General features: G+C 46.6%; 1 protein-coding gene across 3 annotated transcripts in view; it reads left to right on the forward strand.

Moving 5' to 3' along the window:
- spock3 (SPARC (osteonectin), cwcv and kazal like domains proteoglycan 3) overlaps positions 1-17,403 on the forward strand; it is a 1,033,635-nt gene that overhangs the window by 397,908 nt on the left and 618,324 nt on the right. For all 3 annotated transcript variants that reach the window (XM_070871342.1, XM_070871338.1, XM_070871346.1), the window contains exon 4: positions 16,079-16,193. In XM_070871342.1, the coding sequence (XP_070727443.1) occupies positions 16,079-16,193 (115 nt within the window). The remainder of the gene's footprint in view (positions 1-16,078; positions 16,194-17,403) is intronic.

A 17,403-nucleotide genomic window follows, 5' to 3' on the forward strand; every position in this document is an offset into this window, starting at 1 on the left:
TTTTCGACCATCCCGTAGCCCCTTTCTGCCCGGGACAGACTTCTGGAGGCATAAGCTACTGGCTGTAACTGACCATTGGCATTCACATGCTGCAACACACACCCGACCCCATAGGACAACGCATCACACGTTAAAACTAGTTTCTTACACGGGTCATATAATGTTAACAGTTTGTTGGAGCATAAAAATTGCGCGCTCTATCAAAAGCCCTTTCCTGGCTGTCCCCCTAGACCCAATCGCGAACTTTGCGTAGGAGCATGTGTAGCGGCTCTAACAGCGTGCTCAATTTGGGAAGAAAATTGCCAAAATAGTTCAGGAGCCCCAGGAATGAACGCAGCTCTGTCGTGTTACGGGGTCTGGATGCTCTCTGGATCGCTTCCGTTTTGGACGCAGTAGGTCTGATCCCCTCTGCTGTTACCCTCCTCCCCACGAATTCTACCTCTGGAGCTAAGAAGATGTACTTCGCCTTTTTCAGTCGCAGCCCTACCCGTTCTAGTCTGTGTAGCACCTCCTCCAGGTTGTGGAGGTGTTCTTCAGTATCGCGACCCGTGATGAGGATGTCGTCTTGAAAAAACCACCGTCCTTGGAATCGACTTGAGGAGGCTTTCCATATTTTGCTGAAAGATCGCGGCTGCCGAACGAATCCCGAACGGACATCTGTTATACTCAAACAACCCCTTGTGTGTCATGATGGTGGTCAGCTTCTTTGACTCACTCGCCAGCTCCTAGGTCATGTAAGCTGAGGTCAGGTCCAATTTTGAAAAAAGTTTGCCACCGGATAGCGTCACAAAAAGATCCTCCGCTCTCGGTAGCGGGTACTGGCCTTGGAATGACACCCGATTGATGGTGGCCTTGTAATCGCCACATATCCTGACTGACCCATCCGCCTTGAGCACCGGCATGATCGGGCTTGCCCAGTCACTGAATTCGACTGGCGAGATGATGCCTTTCCTCAGCAAGCGGTCCAATTCACATTCTATCTTTTCCTGCATCACGTACGGCACCGCTCTGGCCTTGTGGTGTACTGGCCTGGCATCCGGGTTTATGTGAATCACTACCTTGCTCCCCATGAAAGTGCCGATGCCGGGTTGAAATAATGAGTCAAATTTGTCCAGGGCCTGTGAGCATGATATTCGCTCCACAGAAGAAATTGCATTGACATTGCTCCATTTCCAGTTCATGACAGCAAGCCAACTCCTCCCCAGTAGTGCGGGACCGTCCCCCGGGACAATCCAGAGTGGCAACCTGTTCTCCTAATCTTTGTGGGTCACGACTACCATGGTGCTGCCTAGCACCGGAATGATCTCCTTTGTATATGTCCGTAGCACTGCGTCAATCGGCAATAATTTTGGCCTCCTGGCCTTGGATACCCACAACCTTTCACACTGTTTGATACTCATCAGGGACTGGCTGGCCACCGTGTCCAGCTCCATTAATACTGGGATGCCACTGAGGAGCACTTTCATCATTATCGGTGGCATCCTGGTATATGAACTGTATATGTGCTCCACATGAACTCGCTGAACTTCAGCTTCGCGCGATTTCTCCCAGTATTCATTTGGCCTTGTAGGGCTTACATCGGGCCCGTCCTCCTCGTACATCAACCTGGCTGCAGGCTTCCTGACATATGCGCCAAGTGACCGCTGACATTGCAGCTTCTGCAGGTATATTGCTGATACCTGCAAGCTCTGGCTGAGTATTTGCCTCCACACCTCCAGCATGAGCTAGAGCCCTATTGTTGGAAACAAAAGGTCTATTACCAGTCGATCGTCTGACTATCTCTGTAACTATCCTTAAGCACACCATTAACAGGTGTTGATGGCCCCATTACTGGCCGCATTGTCCATTGCGATGGCATGAATCGCCGTTCAGCTAGCCATTGTCTCTGTTGAATTCCCCCTTTGGGTTCGACTGCATGCTGGGGCATGTCCGATTGCTCTTGTCTGCCTAGATAACTGTGTGCCGCATTAACAATATTGACTCCCTGGTAGTTTGCCGCATTGGAGCCAAGATTTTTGCCATAAATCATTCTGGTCTCTTCCTCCCCTGTGATAACTGTCTGGGCTATCAGACCCACCGCTTCCAAGGTCAAGTCTTTGGTCTCAATCAGTTTCCTGAAAACCCCAGCGTGCCCGATGCTCTCAATAAAAAAGTCTTGCAGCATCTCCGCTCTGCATGCATCTGGGAACTTACATAAGCTCGCCAGTCGCCGGAGATCTGCCACGAAGTCTGGAACACTTTTCCCTTCTCGCCGCCGGTGCGTGTAAAACCGGTGTCTCGCCATGTGCATGCTGCTCGCCGGTTTAAGGTGTTCCCCGATCAACTTACTGAACTCTTCGAACGTCTTGTCCGCCTGCTTCTCTGGTGCTCAAAGGTCCTTCATCAGGGAATACGTTCTGGATCCACAAACCGTCAGGAGATGGGCCCTGCGTTTGTCGGCCGAATCCTGTTCCAACCATTCCTTAGTGACAAAGCTTCGCTGTAGTCTCTCAATAAAGTCGTCCCAATCATCACCAACACAGTACCTCTCTTCTGTGCTGCTAGTGGCCATGCTCGTTTAAATCCCAGTTTCTCATCGGCAATAATCTGTCCTTACTATACAGTGTAAATGCACACGAGGCCCATACTTGAGAGAAGATCACTCTGTGACCAGTTACCTTTATTACCAAGACCTCAAGAGACAGACGGTGGGTGGAGCTTCCCCTTTTATACTGGAAAGTCCAGGTTAGGAGTGTCTCCCAAAAGATCACCCCCTGTGGTCAGTGTTCTCAAGGTATACAACTTAGGTCAGCTTATACATGGGTTACAATGACAATTGAATACATGACAACACTCTTGTGCAATATTGAGGGAGAGCTGCATATTGAAGGTGCTGTGTTATGGATCAGGCGTTAAACCGAGGCCCCATCTGAGTGAACGTAAAAGATCACATGGCACTATTTCCAAGAAAAGCAGGCGAGTTATCCCTGGTGCCCTGGCCAATATTTATTCCTCAATCAACAAAACAAAAACAGATTATCTGGTCATATCATATGGTTTGTCACATGGTTTTGTATGAGAACGTAAGAACATAACATAAGGACATAAGAAATTGGAGCAGGAGTAGGCCATTTGGCCCCTCGAACCTGCTCCGCCATTCAATTAGATCATGGCCAATCTGACCATGGTTTCAGCTCCAATCCCCTACCCGCTCCCCATAACCCTTTACTCCCTTATCGCTCAAAAATCTGTCTATCTCTGCCTTAACTATAGTCAATGATCCAACCTCCACAGCTCTCTGGGGCAGAGAATTCCATAGATTTACAACGCTCTGAGAAGAAATTTCTGCTCATCTCAGTTTTAAATGGGTGGCCACTTATTCTGAGACTATGTCCCCTAGTTTTAATATCCCCTGTGAGTGAAAATATCCTCTCTGCATCCACCTTGTCGAGCCCCCTCGTTATCTTATAAGTTTCAATAAGTTCACCACTTATTCTGAACAATGTGTATAAGAACATAGGAAATAGGAGCAGGAGCAGGAGCAGGCCATACGGCCCCTCGAGCCTGCTTCGCCATTTAATACGATCATGGCTGGTCTGATCATGGACTCAGGTCCCTTCCCTGCCCGCTCCCCATAACCCCTTATTCCCTTATCATTTAAGAAACTGTCTATTTCTGTCTTAAATTTATTCAATGTCCCAGCTTCCACAGCTCTCTGAGGCAGCAAATTCCACAGATCCACAACCCTCTGAGAGAAGAAATTTCTCCTCATCTCAGTTTTAAATGAGCAGCCCCTTATTCTAAGATTATGCCCTCTAGTTCTAGTCTCCCCTGTCAGCGAAAACATCCTCTCTGCATCCACCTTGTCAAGCCCCCTCATAATCTTATACGTTTCGATAAAATCACCTCTCATTCTTCTCAACCTTACCTCATAAATCAACCCCCTCATCTCCGCAACTAATCTAGTGAACCTTCTCTGAACTACCTCCAAAGCAAGTATATCCTTTCATAAATATGGAAACCAAAACTGCACGCAGTATTCCAGGTGTGGCCTCATCAATACCCTGTACAACTGTAGCAAGACTTCCCTGCTTTTATACACCATCCCCTTTAAAATAAAGGCCAAGATTCCATTGGCCTTCCAGATCACTTGCTGTACCTGCATACTAACCTTTTGTGTTTCATGCACAAGTACCCCCAGGTCCCGCTGTACTGCAGCACTTTGCAATCTTTCTCCATGCTCTTTGATTTTTTTCTGCCAAAGTGCATGACCTCACACTTTCCAACATTATACTTCATCTGCCAAATTTTTGCCCATTCACTTAGCCTGTCTATGTCCTTTTGCAGTTTTTTTGTGTCCTCCTCGCACATTGCATTTCCTCCTATCTTTGTATCGTCATCAAACTTGGCTACGTTACGCTCGGTCCCTTCCTCCAAGTCGTTAATATAGATTGTAAATAGTTGGGGTCCAAGCACTGATCCCTGCGGCACCCCACTGGTTACTGATCGCCAACCCGAGAATGAACCATTTATCCAGAATCTCTGTTTTCGGTATCGGCCCAAACTACTTAATCTATCCTTATAAGTCAACTCCCTCATCTCCGGAATCAACCTAGTGAACCTTCTCTGAACAGCCTCCAATGCAAGTATATCCTTCCTTAAATACAGAAACCAAAACTATACGCAGTACTCCAGGTGTGGCCTTACCAAGCGTCATCATCATCATAGGCAGTCCCTCAGAATCGAGGAAGACATTTTTTCCACTCTTAACATGAGTTCTTAGGTGGCTGTACTGTCTAATACGAGAACCACAGTTTCTGTCACAGGTGGGGAAGATAATCATTGATGGAAGGGATGGGTGGGACTGGTTTGCCGCATGATCTTTCCGCTGCCTGCGCTTGATTTCTGCATGCTCTCGGTGACAGGACTCGGCGTCCTCCCGGATGCACTTCCTCCACTTCGGGCGGTCTTTGGCCAGGGTCTCCCAGGTGTCAGTGGGGATGTTGCACTTTATCAGGGAGGCTTTGAGGGTGTCCTTGTAACGTTTCCGCTGCCCACCTTTGGCTCGTTTGCCGTGAAGGAGTTCCGAGTAGAGCGCTTGCTTTGGGAGTCTCGTGTCTGGCATGCGAACTATGTGGCATGCACACGGAGCTGATCAAATGTGGTCAGTGCTACGATGCTGGGGATGTTGGCTTGGTCGAGGACGCTAATGTTGGTGCGTCTGTCCTCCCAGAAGATATGTAGGATCTTGCGGAGACATCGTTGGTGGTATTTCTCCAGCGACTTGAGGTGTCTATGTTTCTGAGCTAAACACGAGAGCGGGTATCACTACAGCCCTGTAGACCATGAGCTTGGTGGCAGTTTTGAGGGCCTGGGCTTCAAACGCTCTTTTCCTCAGGCGGCCGAAGACTGCTCTGGTGCACTGGAGGCGGTGTTGGATCTCGTTGCTCTTTGTTGATAGGAGGCTCCTGAGATATGATAAATGGTCCACTTTGTCCAGGGCCGTGCCGTGGATCTTGATGACTGAGGGACAGTGCTGTTCGGTAAGGACAGACTGGAGGAGGACCTTTGTCTTGGTGATGCTTAGCGTAAGGCCCATGCTTTCGTACGCCTCAGTGAATACGTCGACTATGTCCTGGAAATACAGCAGCTGGCCGACAGCCATGATGTGCGAGGATTTGTCACCGCAGTCAAGGCCAGCTACGGTCCAAACACCCAAGGCCCCACCCCACTGCTGGCCAAGAACGGGGAAACACTGATCAAAGACACCGAGGCAGTCAAGGCCCGCTGGAAGGAGCACTTCGAAGATCTCCGCAACCAAGACTCTGCCTTTGACTTGAGTGTTCTCGACCCCATCCCGCAGCATGCTACTCGCCACCACCTCAATAAAACCTCATGGAAAAAGCCATAAGACAGCTTAAGAACTTACCAATACCCTGTACAGTTGTAGCAGGACTTCTCTGCTTTTATACTCGATCCCCCTTGCAATAAAGGCCAACATTCCATTTGCCTTCCTGATTACTTGCTGTACCTGCATACTAACTTTTTGTGTTACATGCAGAAGGACCCCCAGGTCCCTCTGTACAGCAGTATTTTGCAATTTTTCTCCATTTAAATTATAAATTGCGTTTCTATTATTTCTGCCAAAATGGATAACCTCAAATTTTCCCACATTATACTCCATCTGCCAAATTTTTGCCCACTCACTTAGCCTGTCTATATCCCTTTGCAGATTTTTTGTGTCCTCCTCACAATTTGCTTTCCCACCCATCTTTGTATCATCAGCAAACTTGGCTACATTACACTCAGTCCCTTCATCCAAGTCATTTATATAGATTATAAATAGTTGAGGACCCAGCACTGATCCCTGCGGCACCCCAGTAGTCACCGTTTGCCAAATGACCCATTTATCCCAACTCTCTGTTTTCTGTCAGTTAGCCAATCCTCTATACATGCTAATATATTGCCCCCAACCCCGTGAACTTTTATCTTGTGGAGTATACTCTTATGTGGCGTCTTATCGAATGCCTTCTGGAAATCCAAATACACAACATCCACTGGTTCCCCCTTATCCACCCTGCTGATTATATCCTCAAAAACTCCAGCAAATTTGTCAAGCATGATTTCCCTTTCATAAAACCATGCTGACTCTGCTTGATTGAATAATGCTTTTCCAAATGTCCCACGACTGCTTCCTTAATAATAGATTCCAGCATTTTCGCAACAACAGATGTTAGTCTAACTGGTCATAGAAATAGAAACACAGAAAATAGGTGCAGGAGTAGGCCATTCGGCCCTTCGAGCCTGCACTGCCATTCAACAAGATCATGGCTGATCACCCACCCCAGCACCTACCCCCCCACGTCCCCTCCACACCCCCTGACCCCCCAGCCGCAAGGACCACATCCAACTCCCTCCCGAACACATCCAATGAACTGGCATCAACAACTCTCCGCGGCAGGGAACCCTACAGGCCAACAACTCTCCGAGTGAAGAAGTCTCTCCCAATCCCAACCCCAAACAGCCACCCCCCATCCCAAGAGCGTGCCCCACCACCCCCCCCCCGGCTCCGCACCCACCCAACACCAGGAACACTCCCCCCGCACCCAACCCGCCCCGTCCCGTCAGAATCCTTCCCAAATGCCGAACACCCCCAGATGTCGAGCCCCCAGCCCCGGCCATCCCAGAGCCACGCCCCCGCGACGCCAACCACACCATCCGCCAACCGCCATCTGTGCAGTCAACCCGTCCACCCCACTCTGAACACTCCCCGCACTGAGGCACAGAGCCCCCAGGCCCGACCCTCCAACACACTTTGCCCCCCCAGACCTCCGCTCCAACCTCCCTGGTCTACAGTATCCTGCTTTTTGTCTGCCTCCTTTTTTAAATAGGGGCGTTACATTTGCGGTTTTCCAATCCACTTGGACCGCCCCAGAATCTAGGGAATTTTGTACATTACAACCAATGCATCCACTATCTCTGCAGCCACTTCTTTTAAGACCCTACGATATAAGCTATCAGGTCCAGGGGACTTGTCCACCTTTAGTCCCATTATTTTATCTAGTACTACTTCATTACTGATAGTGATTGTACGAAGTTCCTTCCTCCCTATAGCCCCTTGATTATCCACTATTGGGATGTTTTAAGTGTCTTCTACCGTGAAGACCGATACAAATTATTTGTTCAACGTTTCTGCCATTTCCATGTTCTCCATCATTAATTACTCAGTCTCATCTTCTAGGGGACCAACAATTACTTTAGCCATTCTCTTCCTTTTTATGTACCTGTAGAAACTCTTACTTTTTAAAAAATATTTCATGCTAGTTTACTTTCATACTCTATCTTCCCTCTATTTATCATTTTTTTTAGTTGTTCTTTGCTGCCTTTTAAAAATTTCCCAATCCTCTGGCCTCCCACTAATCTTGGCCACATTGTATGCAGTGGTTTTCAATGTGATACCATTCCTTATTTCTTTAGTTAGCCATGGATGGTTATCCCTTCTCTTACAATCTGTCCTTCTCATTGGTATATATTTTTGTTGCGAGTATGCTAAGTTCGCTCTGGCTTAATAAAGCAAGCACATGGACTAGCTACTTATTGTTTCTCTGCCCTTCTTTTGTTCTACCTACATATATTACATTTTGGCGATGAGAATGGGATCCCAAAGCTATTTTTTAGGGATCATGGAAGGACACAGTGTTCAACCTTCGAGTGGACAAGTTTAAGGTGAATTTCTGACACCAAACTAAATGTTTGCGATGTTTTACTGTCAATGTTCATGCTGACTCATCTGTGCTTTGCTTTCGCGTGTATGTATACACAGTGACAACAGCATTGATTCACACAGGTACACATGTAGTGTACTGAGACAATGTTAGGCGGGATTGGGACAATCATGGCCATGCCTACGGGATTAATCGGAAACCTCGGCATGTATGACCGAGCTCGCGAACTGTTCAGGTCATACATTGAGCAGATGATGATATTATAGGGCCAATAACATTAGAGAATGTTCAACCTCAAAATAAAGTAATTTATAAAATGTGAAAAGCAATTTTTCTAACGTAGATCAGACCAGATGTTTATGGAACATTGACAAACCTACTCGCGCCAAGGAAAGCGAAGGATGTGTCATTTGAAGACATTGTTGAAAAACTCGAGGACCATTTCGACCCAAAGCCATTAGAGACCATGGGGCCGAAATTGCCTCTCCCAATAAGTCCTCAGGCTACCTGAAAGCAGCGGCCACGGCGCGGCGCGGAATGGCCGCTGACTCGTGGTGGACTGGCCAACGTTCGCAGCATTGCCCTCGGGGTTTTTTTTCTGCGGTCTGAAGGTCCACCCCACTCACCCCACCTCCGCCCCACTCCTGCAGATGTATCCTTAATGATGTAATCAGAGCGCGCACTGCAGCGGCTACGCCCCGGAAGGTGGCCCCGACAGATTTTTGGATCAGTACACAATGCCGGCTGAAGACCACAAGTGGCCTTTAAAGGCGTTTTGCATGTAGCACCATTCTTTTTCCCGAGTATTTTTCGGACTTTTCACAAGTTTGCCACTTGCCTTCTTCCGAGTGGGATTGAGTGCTAGTGGGCTAGGGTCTTCAATCTCAACAACACAGAGCACTCATCGTGGAGGTTTTGCTTGCGGAGGCAATGGGTTCAGTGCTGGCAGCGGAACACCTCCTGCACATTGTGTGCGGCAGGGAGGCATGCAGGAGAAGGTGGCGCCGTCTCCAGAGGCAGCAGGCAAGGGACGCAGCAGACATAGCTGCCGAACATGCAAAAGGCCACGGAGATGGCGACAGACCTCAACCCAGACAGGTAATCCAGTCAGGAGGACGGTCAGGTACGCTGCCCCCCCCAACCCCCGCACCAGATAGTGGGAGAAATGGGGAGAAAGCAGGATGCACAGGGGGCAGATGCTTGCCCGCAGCAGGCTGCAGAGTGTGAGGAGCAGCAAGAGCATGAGGAAGAAGGCAATGAGACAGCTACCATAGGAAGACGCGAACATAGATGTGGGGGGAGAAGGCCCTATTGTGCAAGGGTCTACACACAGCAGTTTTCGTATATGGACCTGACGAATGACCAATGTCTCTGTAGACTAATCCTGGAAGGACATCGTGAGGGAGCTGTGCAATCTCCTGCAGCCAGACCTCCAGCCTCAAACAAGGCTGAGGACAGCTCTGACCGTCACAACCAAAGTGACCATAGCTATGCCACTGGATCTTTCCAAGCTGCTACAGCAGACATATCGAACATTTCGCAATTTGCCCTGCATAGCTCCATCCGTCAAGTGACCGATGCTCTCTATGAGAGAAGGAGGGACTACATATTCTTCCCGATGAGCAGGGAGAAACAGTTGGAGTGGCAGACCGCATTTGTGCGAATTGCGGGCTTCCCCAGTGTTCAGGGCGCCGTAGACTGCACCCACGTTGTATTGAGCGCGCCACAGAACAATCCTGTCATCTTCAGAAACCGCAAGGAATTCCACTCACTGGTGTGCGACCACCACCACAAAATCATGGCAGTTGATGCCCGGTATCTTGGCAGCTGCCACGATGCTTTCATCCTGTGCCAGACCGGTGTGCTCGGCGTGTTTGCTGGCCCAAACCAAGATTGCGGCTGGCTCCTTGGAGCCAAGAGCTACCCACTGTGTACTTGGCTGCTGACCCCCCTTCACAACCCCAGGACTGCTTCGCAGCAATCGTACAATGACTCATATTCAGCCACCAGGTGCTTAATTGAGCAGTGCATTGCAGTGGTTTCGTTGCCTGCATTGCTCTGGTGGAGTGTTGCAGTACTAACCTGAGTGGGTCTCCCCATGCGTGGTTGTCTGCTGTATACTTCACAACCTGGCAATCATGAGGGCACAGCCATTGGAAGATCAGCCAGCAGTACCAGGAGGAGGACTAGGAGGAGGAGGTGAGGAGTATGATGTGCAGGAGGAGGAGGAGGCACCGGAGGTGGACCAGGATGCGGGTCGCCGACCACGCAAGAGGTGGCGTTGCCATCCAAATCCTGCAAGAGAAGTGCAGAACCGTCTCATTGCTGCTCGTTTCCGGTGAATTCATGCCCACTTCACCCTTCATTTTTGCATTGCCATGGTCAACCCAATGAGCCCTTTCACACATCATTGCCCACAGTGAAATGAGATAGCACAGATTTTGGAACACAAAGTAAAGATTTATTGCACAAGAAAGAAAGATGCAAAAAAACATACACTTAATCATTTATAACTCTTATGCATCTCTTTACAATCCCTTTTATGCAAACCTATTCTCGAACTATGCCGCAGTGTCTCCCCTGTGGTTGCATCTTGGATCTGGGAAAGCTGTTGTGTTTCAGGTGTAGAATGTACAGATGGCCTTCTCCCTTGACCAGCTCTGGCCCTGCATACTCTCAGTATCTGAGCTGGTGCGTGCGAGTGTAGGAAGCTGCCAGCAGTGTCCCCCTCGATCTCGGCCTCATCCGACATGCCAGCAATAGATGGAATGGCCTCTAGGGTGTCATCCTAGCTATGCCCTCAATGCTGTTGCCTGGTTTTGCCTCCCACTCGCATCAGTGGTCTCTCCCTGGCTTTGGCTGCCAGTGCCCTCAATGCTGTCGTCCTGGCTTTGGCTCACACTCGGGGTCTCATCTGCAATCATAAATGGCACAATAGCTCCCGTGAGGGTGAGGTAGGGCATTGCACCATGCAGCCTGCAATGCACACAATCATAAGCAAACACTTGGTAAGCGCTGGCACTTTCAGGGGGAGATGGCATTAAAGGAAGGCCTTCACTTACCAATGTTGCCCCCAGCGGGATCCACATGTCTGGCGGCCACAGGGAAGGCAACATGTGGGCCCATTAGCCTCTGAACCCTTTCTTCCAGGTGAGTGAGCTGCTGGATCTCTGGCTCTATATGATTGTGAGAAACTTTCGCCTGTAAAGCAAATAAGGCTTGCTGAGTAGTAGTATCATGAGGCCTCAGCAATGAGTGCAAGTGTGGGTCCATTACATGCAGCTGTAACCCTGACATGAAATGGAACCTTCATTGCGAGAACACACACGTATATACAGGCCTCAACAATCAAATGTTGCTTCAGTGATGATACAGTGAAAGTTAGAAATAAGAGAAGGTGAAGGAGAGGCTCACAGATGCAAAGTGAGGAGTTGGGGTATCATGTATTCACTTTCATCGGGCAAATTATGTCATTGAGCCTTTTGCGGTATTGGGTCGCGATGCCGTCATGAATGGAGGTCCCCGAGACCTCCACAGCAAACTCTCTCCAGGCATTAAGGAACACAGTGCAAGTCGATCTGCCGGTGTCGGGGAAAGATTGCGCCTCCTTCCCGCCACAGCATCGATCAGAGTCTCGAGTTCCGCATTAGAAAATCTGCTGGCCCTCCTTGCTCCTCATAGATTCACCATGCCTTCGAATCAAACTGATTCCCTGCTCAGGGCTCAGCTGCAAACCCCCTGCCCTTTAAGAAGGCCAGGGAGCAGCTGGCTCATTAGCAGCAAATTGGCACCAGATGAATTTTGCTCCAATGGCTGCCACATCCATTGCGGTGGTAATGAACAGCAAAAAGCAGTAGGTGTGACCCGTTTCGGGCGGAGGTGAATTTCTACCCCCTATAAGCTTGGGACCAAAAACCAAATGAAAGTGAGACCATCAGTGAGTCCATTGTAGCTCTTAAGAACCTGTCTTTGCATTGTAACTTCGGCACATTTGGATCGTTGGTAGTGAGATAAGTTTGTGTGTGGATTGGTGGATGAGTCCAAGTTACTGAACACTCCAAACCTAATGTTTAACATAGGATGCAAAATTGTCCCATCTATGGAGAATACTAAGCAGCTCTATCCAACTCAGGTGACTAGTGTCGCTGAGGTCTATAGTCACAAATCCACCGCCAAACCTAAATTTTGAGACCGAGTCAAAAGTATGTCGGTGAGAGCAGTTCAGTGAATTCTTATCACTGCAATGGAAATCACTCACCACAGTCTTGCCAATATAGAAATGCCAAAAGCAATGCCATATTTCAACATCTTCCAAGCAGGAAGTAAGAACCATTCTAGTGCAATGCAAAGTAACAACAACAAAAGGGAAGACTGCACAACATTAAAGTGAACATACCTAGTGTTGAAGAACGAGGCACCTGCAGTATCTATGCCAATAGCGGCAACACTTGCAGTCGTGAGAAAGATTTCAGTACAAACTTTTGATCAATGAGTAATATATTGATATGTGTGTTGACACAGTGATAGACTGCTCTATCATGAGTAAGGACACATATGAAAGTAAGTTTAATCAAGTACCACTTATGAAGAGTATCGTAGAAGTAAAAATCTACTCCAGAGAAATGCTAGAGTAATGTTGACAAATTGAATGTACAGTTCAACACACTGATCAGTCAGTAAAGCTGTCTATTATTGTAGCAAGCTACAACAACATGCCAACTCTCATGGGCAAAGACTGGTTGAGAAAATTAAAACTAGACTGGAAAAACATCTTCAGTATAGATGCTTCAAAGAAGTGACTTGACACAATGCTGAACAAGTATGAAAGCATGTTCACAGACAGTTATAAGGGCATCACTAGATATGACGTGCAAATCCGCATCAAGTCCAACACGAAGCCTGTTTATTATGGCAAGGCCGGTCCCCTATGCTTTGAAAAGTCAGGTGGAGGAAGAGCTAGCGAAGCTGAGAGAGAATGGAGTGCTAATAAAAATTGACAAAAGTGAATGGGCTAGCCCCATCGTGGTAGTGCCCAAACCAGACAAAACTGTTCGCTTGTGTGGTGACTATAAAGGTTCTATCAACCAAGCAGTTGACGATGAGCAGTACCCGTTACCTACATCGCAAGATTTGTATGCAGCACTCTCTTGGTCAAAGGTTTTATTCAAGCTTGTCCCTTCGCACGCTTACGCTCAGCTGAATGTTGACAAAGCGATTCAATAGTATATCACCATCAACACACAGAAGGGACTGTACTTGTACACCAAGCTGCCATATGGTGTAAATCCTTCCCCAAAATCTTCCAGGCTATGACGGATAAGATTTTGCAAGGAATTCTAAATTGCTTATGCAATCAAGAGGACTTGCTGATTGTGACAAGCACCGAGGAAGAAATTCCAGAAGCATTAGATATAATGCTTCAAATATTGAATTCCTGCAATTTCAAATTGAAAAGGAGCAAATGTGCTGTTGTGCAGCCTAGGGTTGTGTACCTTGTTCTGAAAATTGATGCAAATGGTGTGCAACTAGTGAAGGGAAAGGTTAATGCTGTCATCAATGCTCCAAAGCCATAGAAGTTAAAATCTTTCTTTGGAAAGGTCTAGTACTGCGCATGTTTCTTATCTGAGTTCGTGACCATGTTAGCACCATTGCATAAGCTCCTCAAGAAGGATGTCCAGTGGAAATGGACGAAAACGCAACAGGAAGCTTACGACGCTTGTAAAAGAAGTGTCTCTAGTGGTAAACTACTTGTGCACTACGACATAAGAGTATGAGCTTAAGTTAACATGTAATGCTTCTTGCTATGATGTGGGAGCTGTCATAAGCCATGTAATGGATGACGGTCAAGATAAACCAATTGCGTTTGCATTGTGAACCCTCACAAAGAGCGAAAGAAACTACGTGCAAATTGAAAAATAAGTACTCACCATAGTGTTTGGAATCATGAAATTCCAACAGTTCCTGATCGGCAGAAAGTTTACCCTGATGACCAATCACAAGCTATTCCTACCATCATTGGGGCCCAAATCTGCCAACCCTGCAATGGCCGCATCAGGAACGCAATGTTGGGCATTGCTGTTATCACAATATGACTACGCGATTGAATATCGCACTTCAAAGCAAAACGCAATCGCAGATGCCTTGTCCAGGTTGCCACATGAGAACTCGTGTTGGGAGTGACAGTGCAATTTTCACGCTAGGTACAATTGACAAATACTTTCCCGTCAAACAGGATCATCTTTGAGTTTGGAACCTAACCAAAACAACCCAAGAATTAGTTCAACACTAAAATCTTCTTTAAAGAGATCAGGAAGGCTCCACAAACCTGTTATTAAACGAGATTTGTAGTTCAGTTAAAAGAAAAAAAGCCAGGAGTTTTTGTTATATGGTACATGTAATGCTGAGAAAGGGGGACCATAAGTTTGTTGTAATTGAGAGAATACATACACATTTTTTAAGAGGAAAGCAGTGTGATGTATTATCACATGGTTTGTCACATGATGAGTATGAGCATGCTCAGTTCGCTCTCGCCTAATGAAGCAAGCACATGGATTAGCAACTCATCGTGTCTCTGTCCTTCATTTGTTCTACCCACGTATATTACAATTGTAAAATTGCTGTTTGTGGGAGCTTGCTGTGCACAATTGTATTTCCTACATTACCGTATTTACTACATTACAACAGTAATGACACTTCAAAAGCACTTCATTACTGTAAAGTGCTTTGGGATGTCCTGAAGTCATGAAACATGCTATAAAAATGTATTAAAAAAAAAATTACAGCACACAAACTGGCCATTTGGCATATCGAGTCTCTGCCAATGTTTTTCTCTACATGAGCTACCTACTCTAATCCCACTCTCCTGCTTCTTGCAAATAGCTTTTAACCAATCCTTTTTTTTAAGCAATTATTGAATACTTTTTAAAATGTACTTATGGACTCTACTTCTACAACAGTTTTTGGCAAAGAATTCCTCAATTCTAACCACCCTCTCTGCAAAAAGTAAAGAAATATGGGGTCGAAATTGCCCCTTTTTGCGAGGCCCATCAGTGCCTCCGGGGGGGCGCTAGCGGGATGCAAAACTGCTTTCTCTCGGGGGGAGGGGAGCGGGTGCTACCAGCTCCCGCAAAATTGCCATGGTAGCGTTGTGCCCTGCCGGTAGCGCCCGAGGCCGCCCGCAACCAGCAATGACGTCATCACCGTGTGTGGCAACCCCTTGGCGCTCGCGGGATAGAAGCTACAGGGGAGGTCGGGTGTGTCTGCTCTGCCATCTTACCTGTTTGGCTAACTCACCAGTTGGACCGACCTCTTGCTCTGTTGCGTGGCTCGGGCCGCCATCGTGCTGTCTGACACTCCGTTTTGGGTGCCGGGCTGCGGTATTGGCATCACGCCATCCTTGTGGCCCAGTGGAGGCCATCAGCGGCCCGGCAGAGTGCGCAGCGGCCCTCCCCTTCAACTGAAGGGGAAGGGAATTGAAACACGTCAGTGCTACACTGAGTATCCACGTAATGCTGCAGATCGCGCCTCAGTATCACCCCAAGGGGAAGTGGAGCGCGCGAGATTGCACTGCACTTCCTCTGAGGGACGGTAACCACAATTTCGCAGCTGGGGCGGGACTTCCGCGCCGGGCGCAGGAAGTGCGGCCCCGAGATGGTTACCAGCTCCAATCTGGCCATTGGGGAATTTCTCCCCCTATATGTCTAACCTCAACTTTATTTTATTTTTTGGACCAGGAATGACAGCTGCTTTTCATGCCCACTTGATTTTGTGTTTTAGCCATCTAGAATGACTGTTGATTGTTGTTGATCAGGAGGAACAGACATTCTGTTTGTTTTGCACGGTACTTAATTTATTTTTCCAATTATTTTCTCTAGGGCTAGATTCTACCAAAAATCCCTGCCTAAATGTGAAATGCAGCCGGCACAAAGTATGCATCGCTCAAGACAACCACAGAGTGGTTTGCATAAGTCATAGGCGGCTAACACACAGGTAAAACTTTACTCTAATTGAAATCTACTTCATTAGATACATTTTTGATATTTTTCTCAAATTATTTAGTTTTAAGTCCATTTGAAAACTTCAAGGTTTGTCTACTCCATTAATCTTATATAATTAAAAACTAATTAAGGGAATCATTTACATATTTTATGCATAGCTTTACTTCAAAAACAATCATCTTGGATCTACTTTTTATACAGTATATATTATATGATGGAGGCTATTTTTAATGATATATTTTATGTGAGGCATATATTTAATTTTCAGTTCACCAAAGGTTTAATACAGATGGCTAAATATATTCAAAGGCATTAAAGATCCATAAACATTCTGCATAATTTTGATATTTCCATGGTGTTCCAACAGTCTCCTCCAGAGTCATGGTGAGAGACCCCGAGAGCCCCACAGAATTTCAACACTATAATTCTTGATATAACCACTGGGGGAATAAAAGTAGTATTCTACAGTATCTTAATACTTCATAGATTTCCTGATAAACATAAACATCAGATTGATGCATTTTCTGAATAGATACTCATATGACTAAAGAAAAACTAATTAGGAACCATGCTGTATTTTTTTTCTTGTGTGTGTATATCGCACAATGGAGAAAATTGTGCAGAATAATGTATGAAGGTTTGTGTGATACAACATTTGTGTCTGACGGTGAATACACTTGACAATGACTGCTTCTTAATTGTGTAAATGATGTGCAGTACAAGTATAACAGAAGGGTTTTGCTAAATAGATAATCAAAAGAAAATTAAGATTCCAGATAATTAGTGGAATTCTTTTATGGACAAAATATTGCGAGATAGATAATCTAGTAAAGTTCTATCGAGTAGATATTGTTAATTGTACACACCAATGTTTTTGGTTTATTAGGTATCTATGTAAGTAATGTTTTCTCACTGCATTAGTCACCAATACAACTTCTGCTGAGGTTTTTTTTTTAAAAACAGCATTTAGATAGTCAATATAAGTGGTTGTACATATACCTCAGGAGAACTGCTGAGTGCATGCCAGAGAAGGAGGCTAAAATTCAACAGGGAAGTCATGTATGTGTCAGCTTGGTACTCTCACATCTGAATCAAAAGGGCTTGAACTAAAGGGCCAGAAATTTCCTCGGAGCAGCTCAGAGGACATTTTTGGCCATAATCTAGGATGACGCATCAGTGCAGTACTGAGAGAGTGCTGCATT

Source organism: Pristiophorus japonicus, chromosome 2 (assembly GCF_044704955.1).
Source record: "Pristiophorus japonicus isolate sPriJap1 chromosome 2, sPriJap1.hap1, whole genome shotgun sequence".
Classification (NCBI taxonomy): Eukaryota; Metazoa; Chordata; class Chondrichthyes; family Pristiophoridae; genus Pristiophorus; species Pristiophorus japonicus.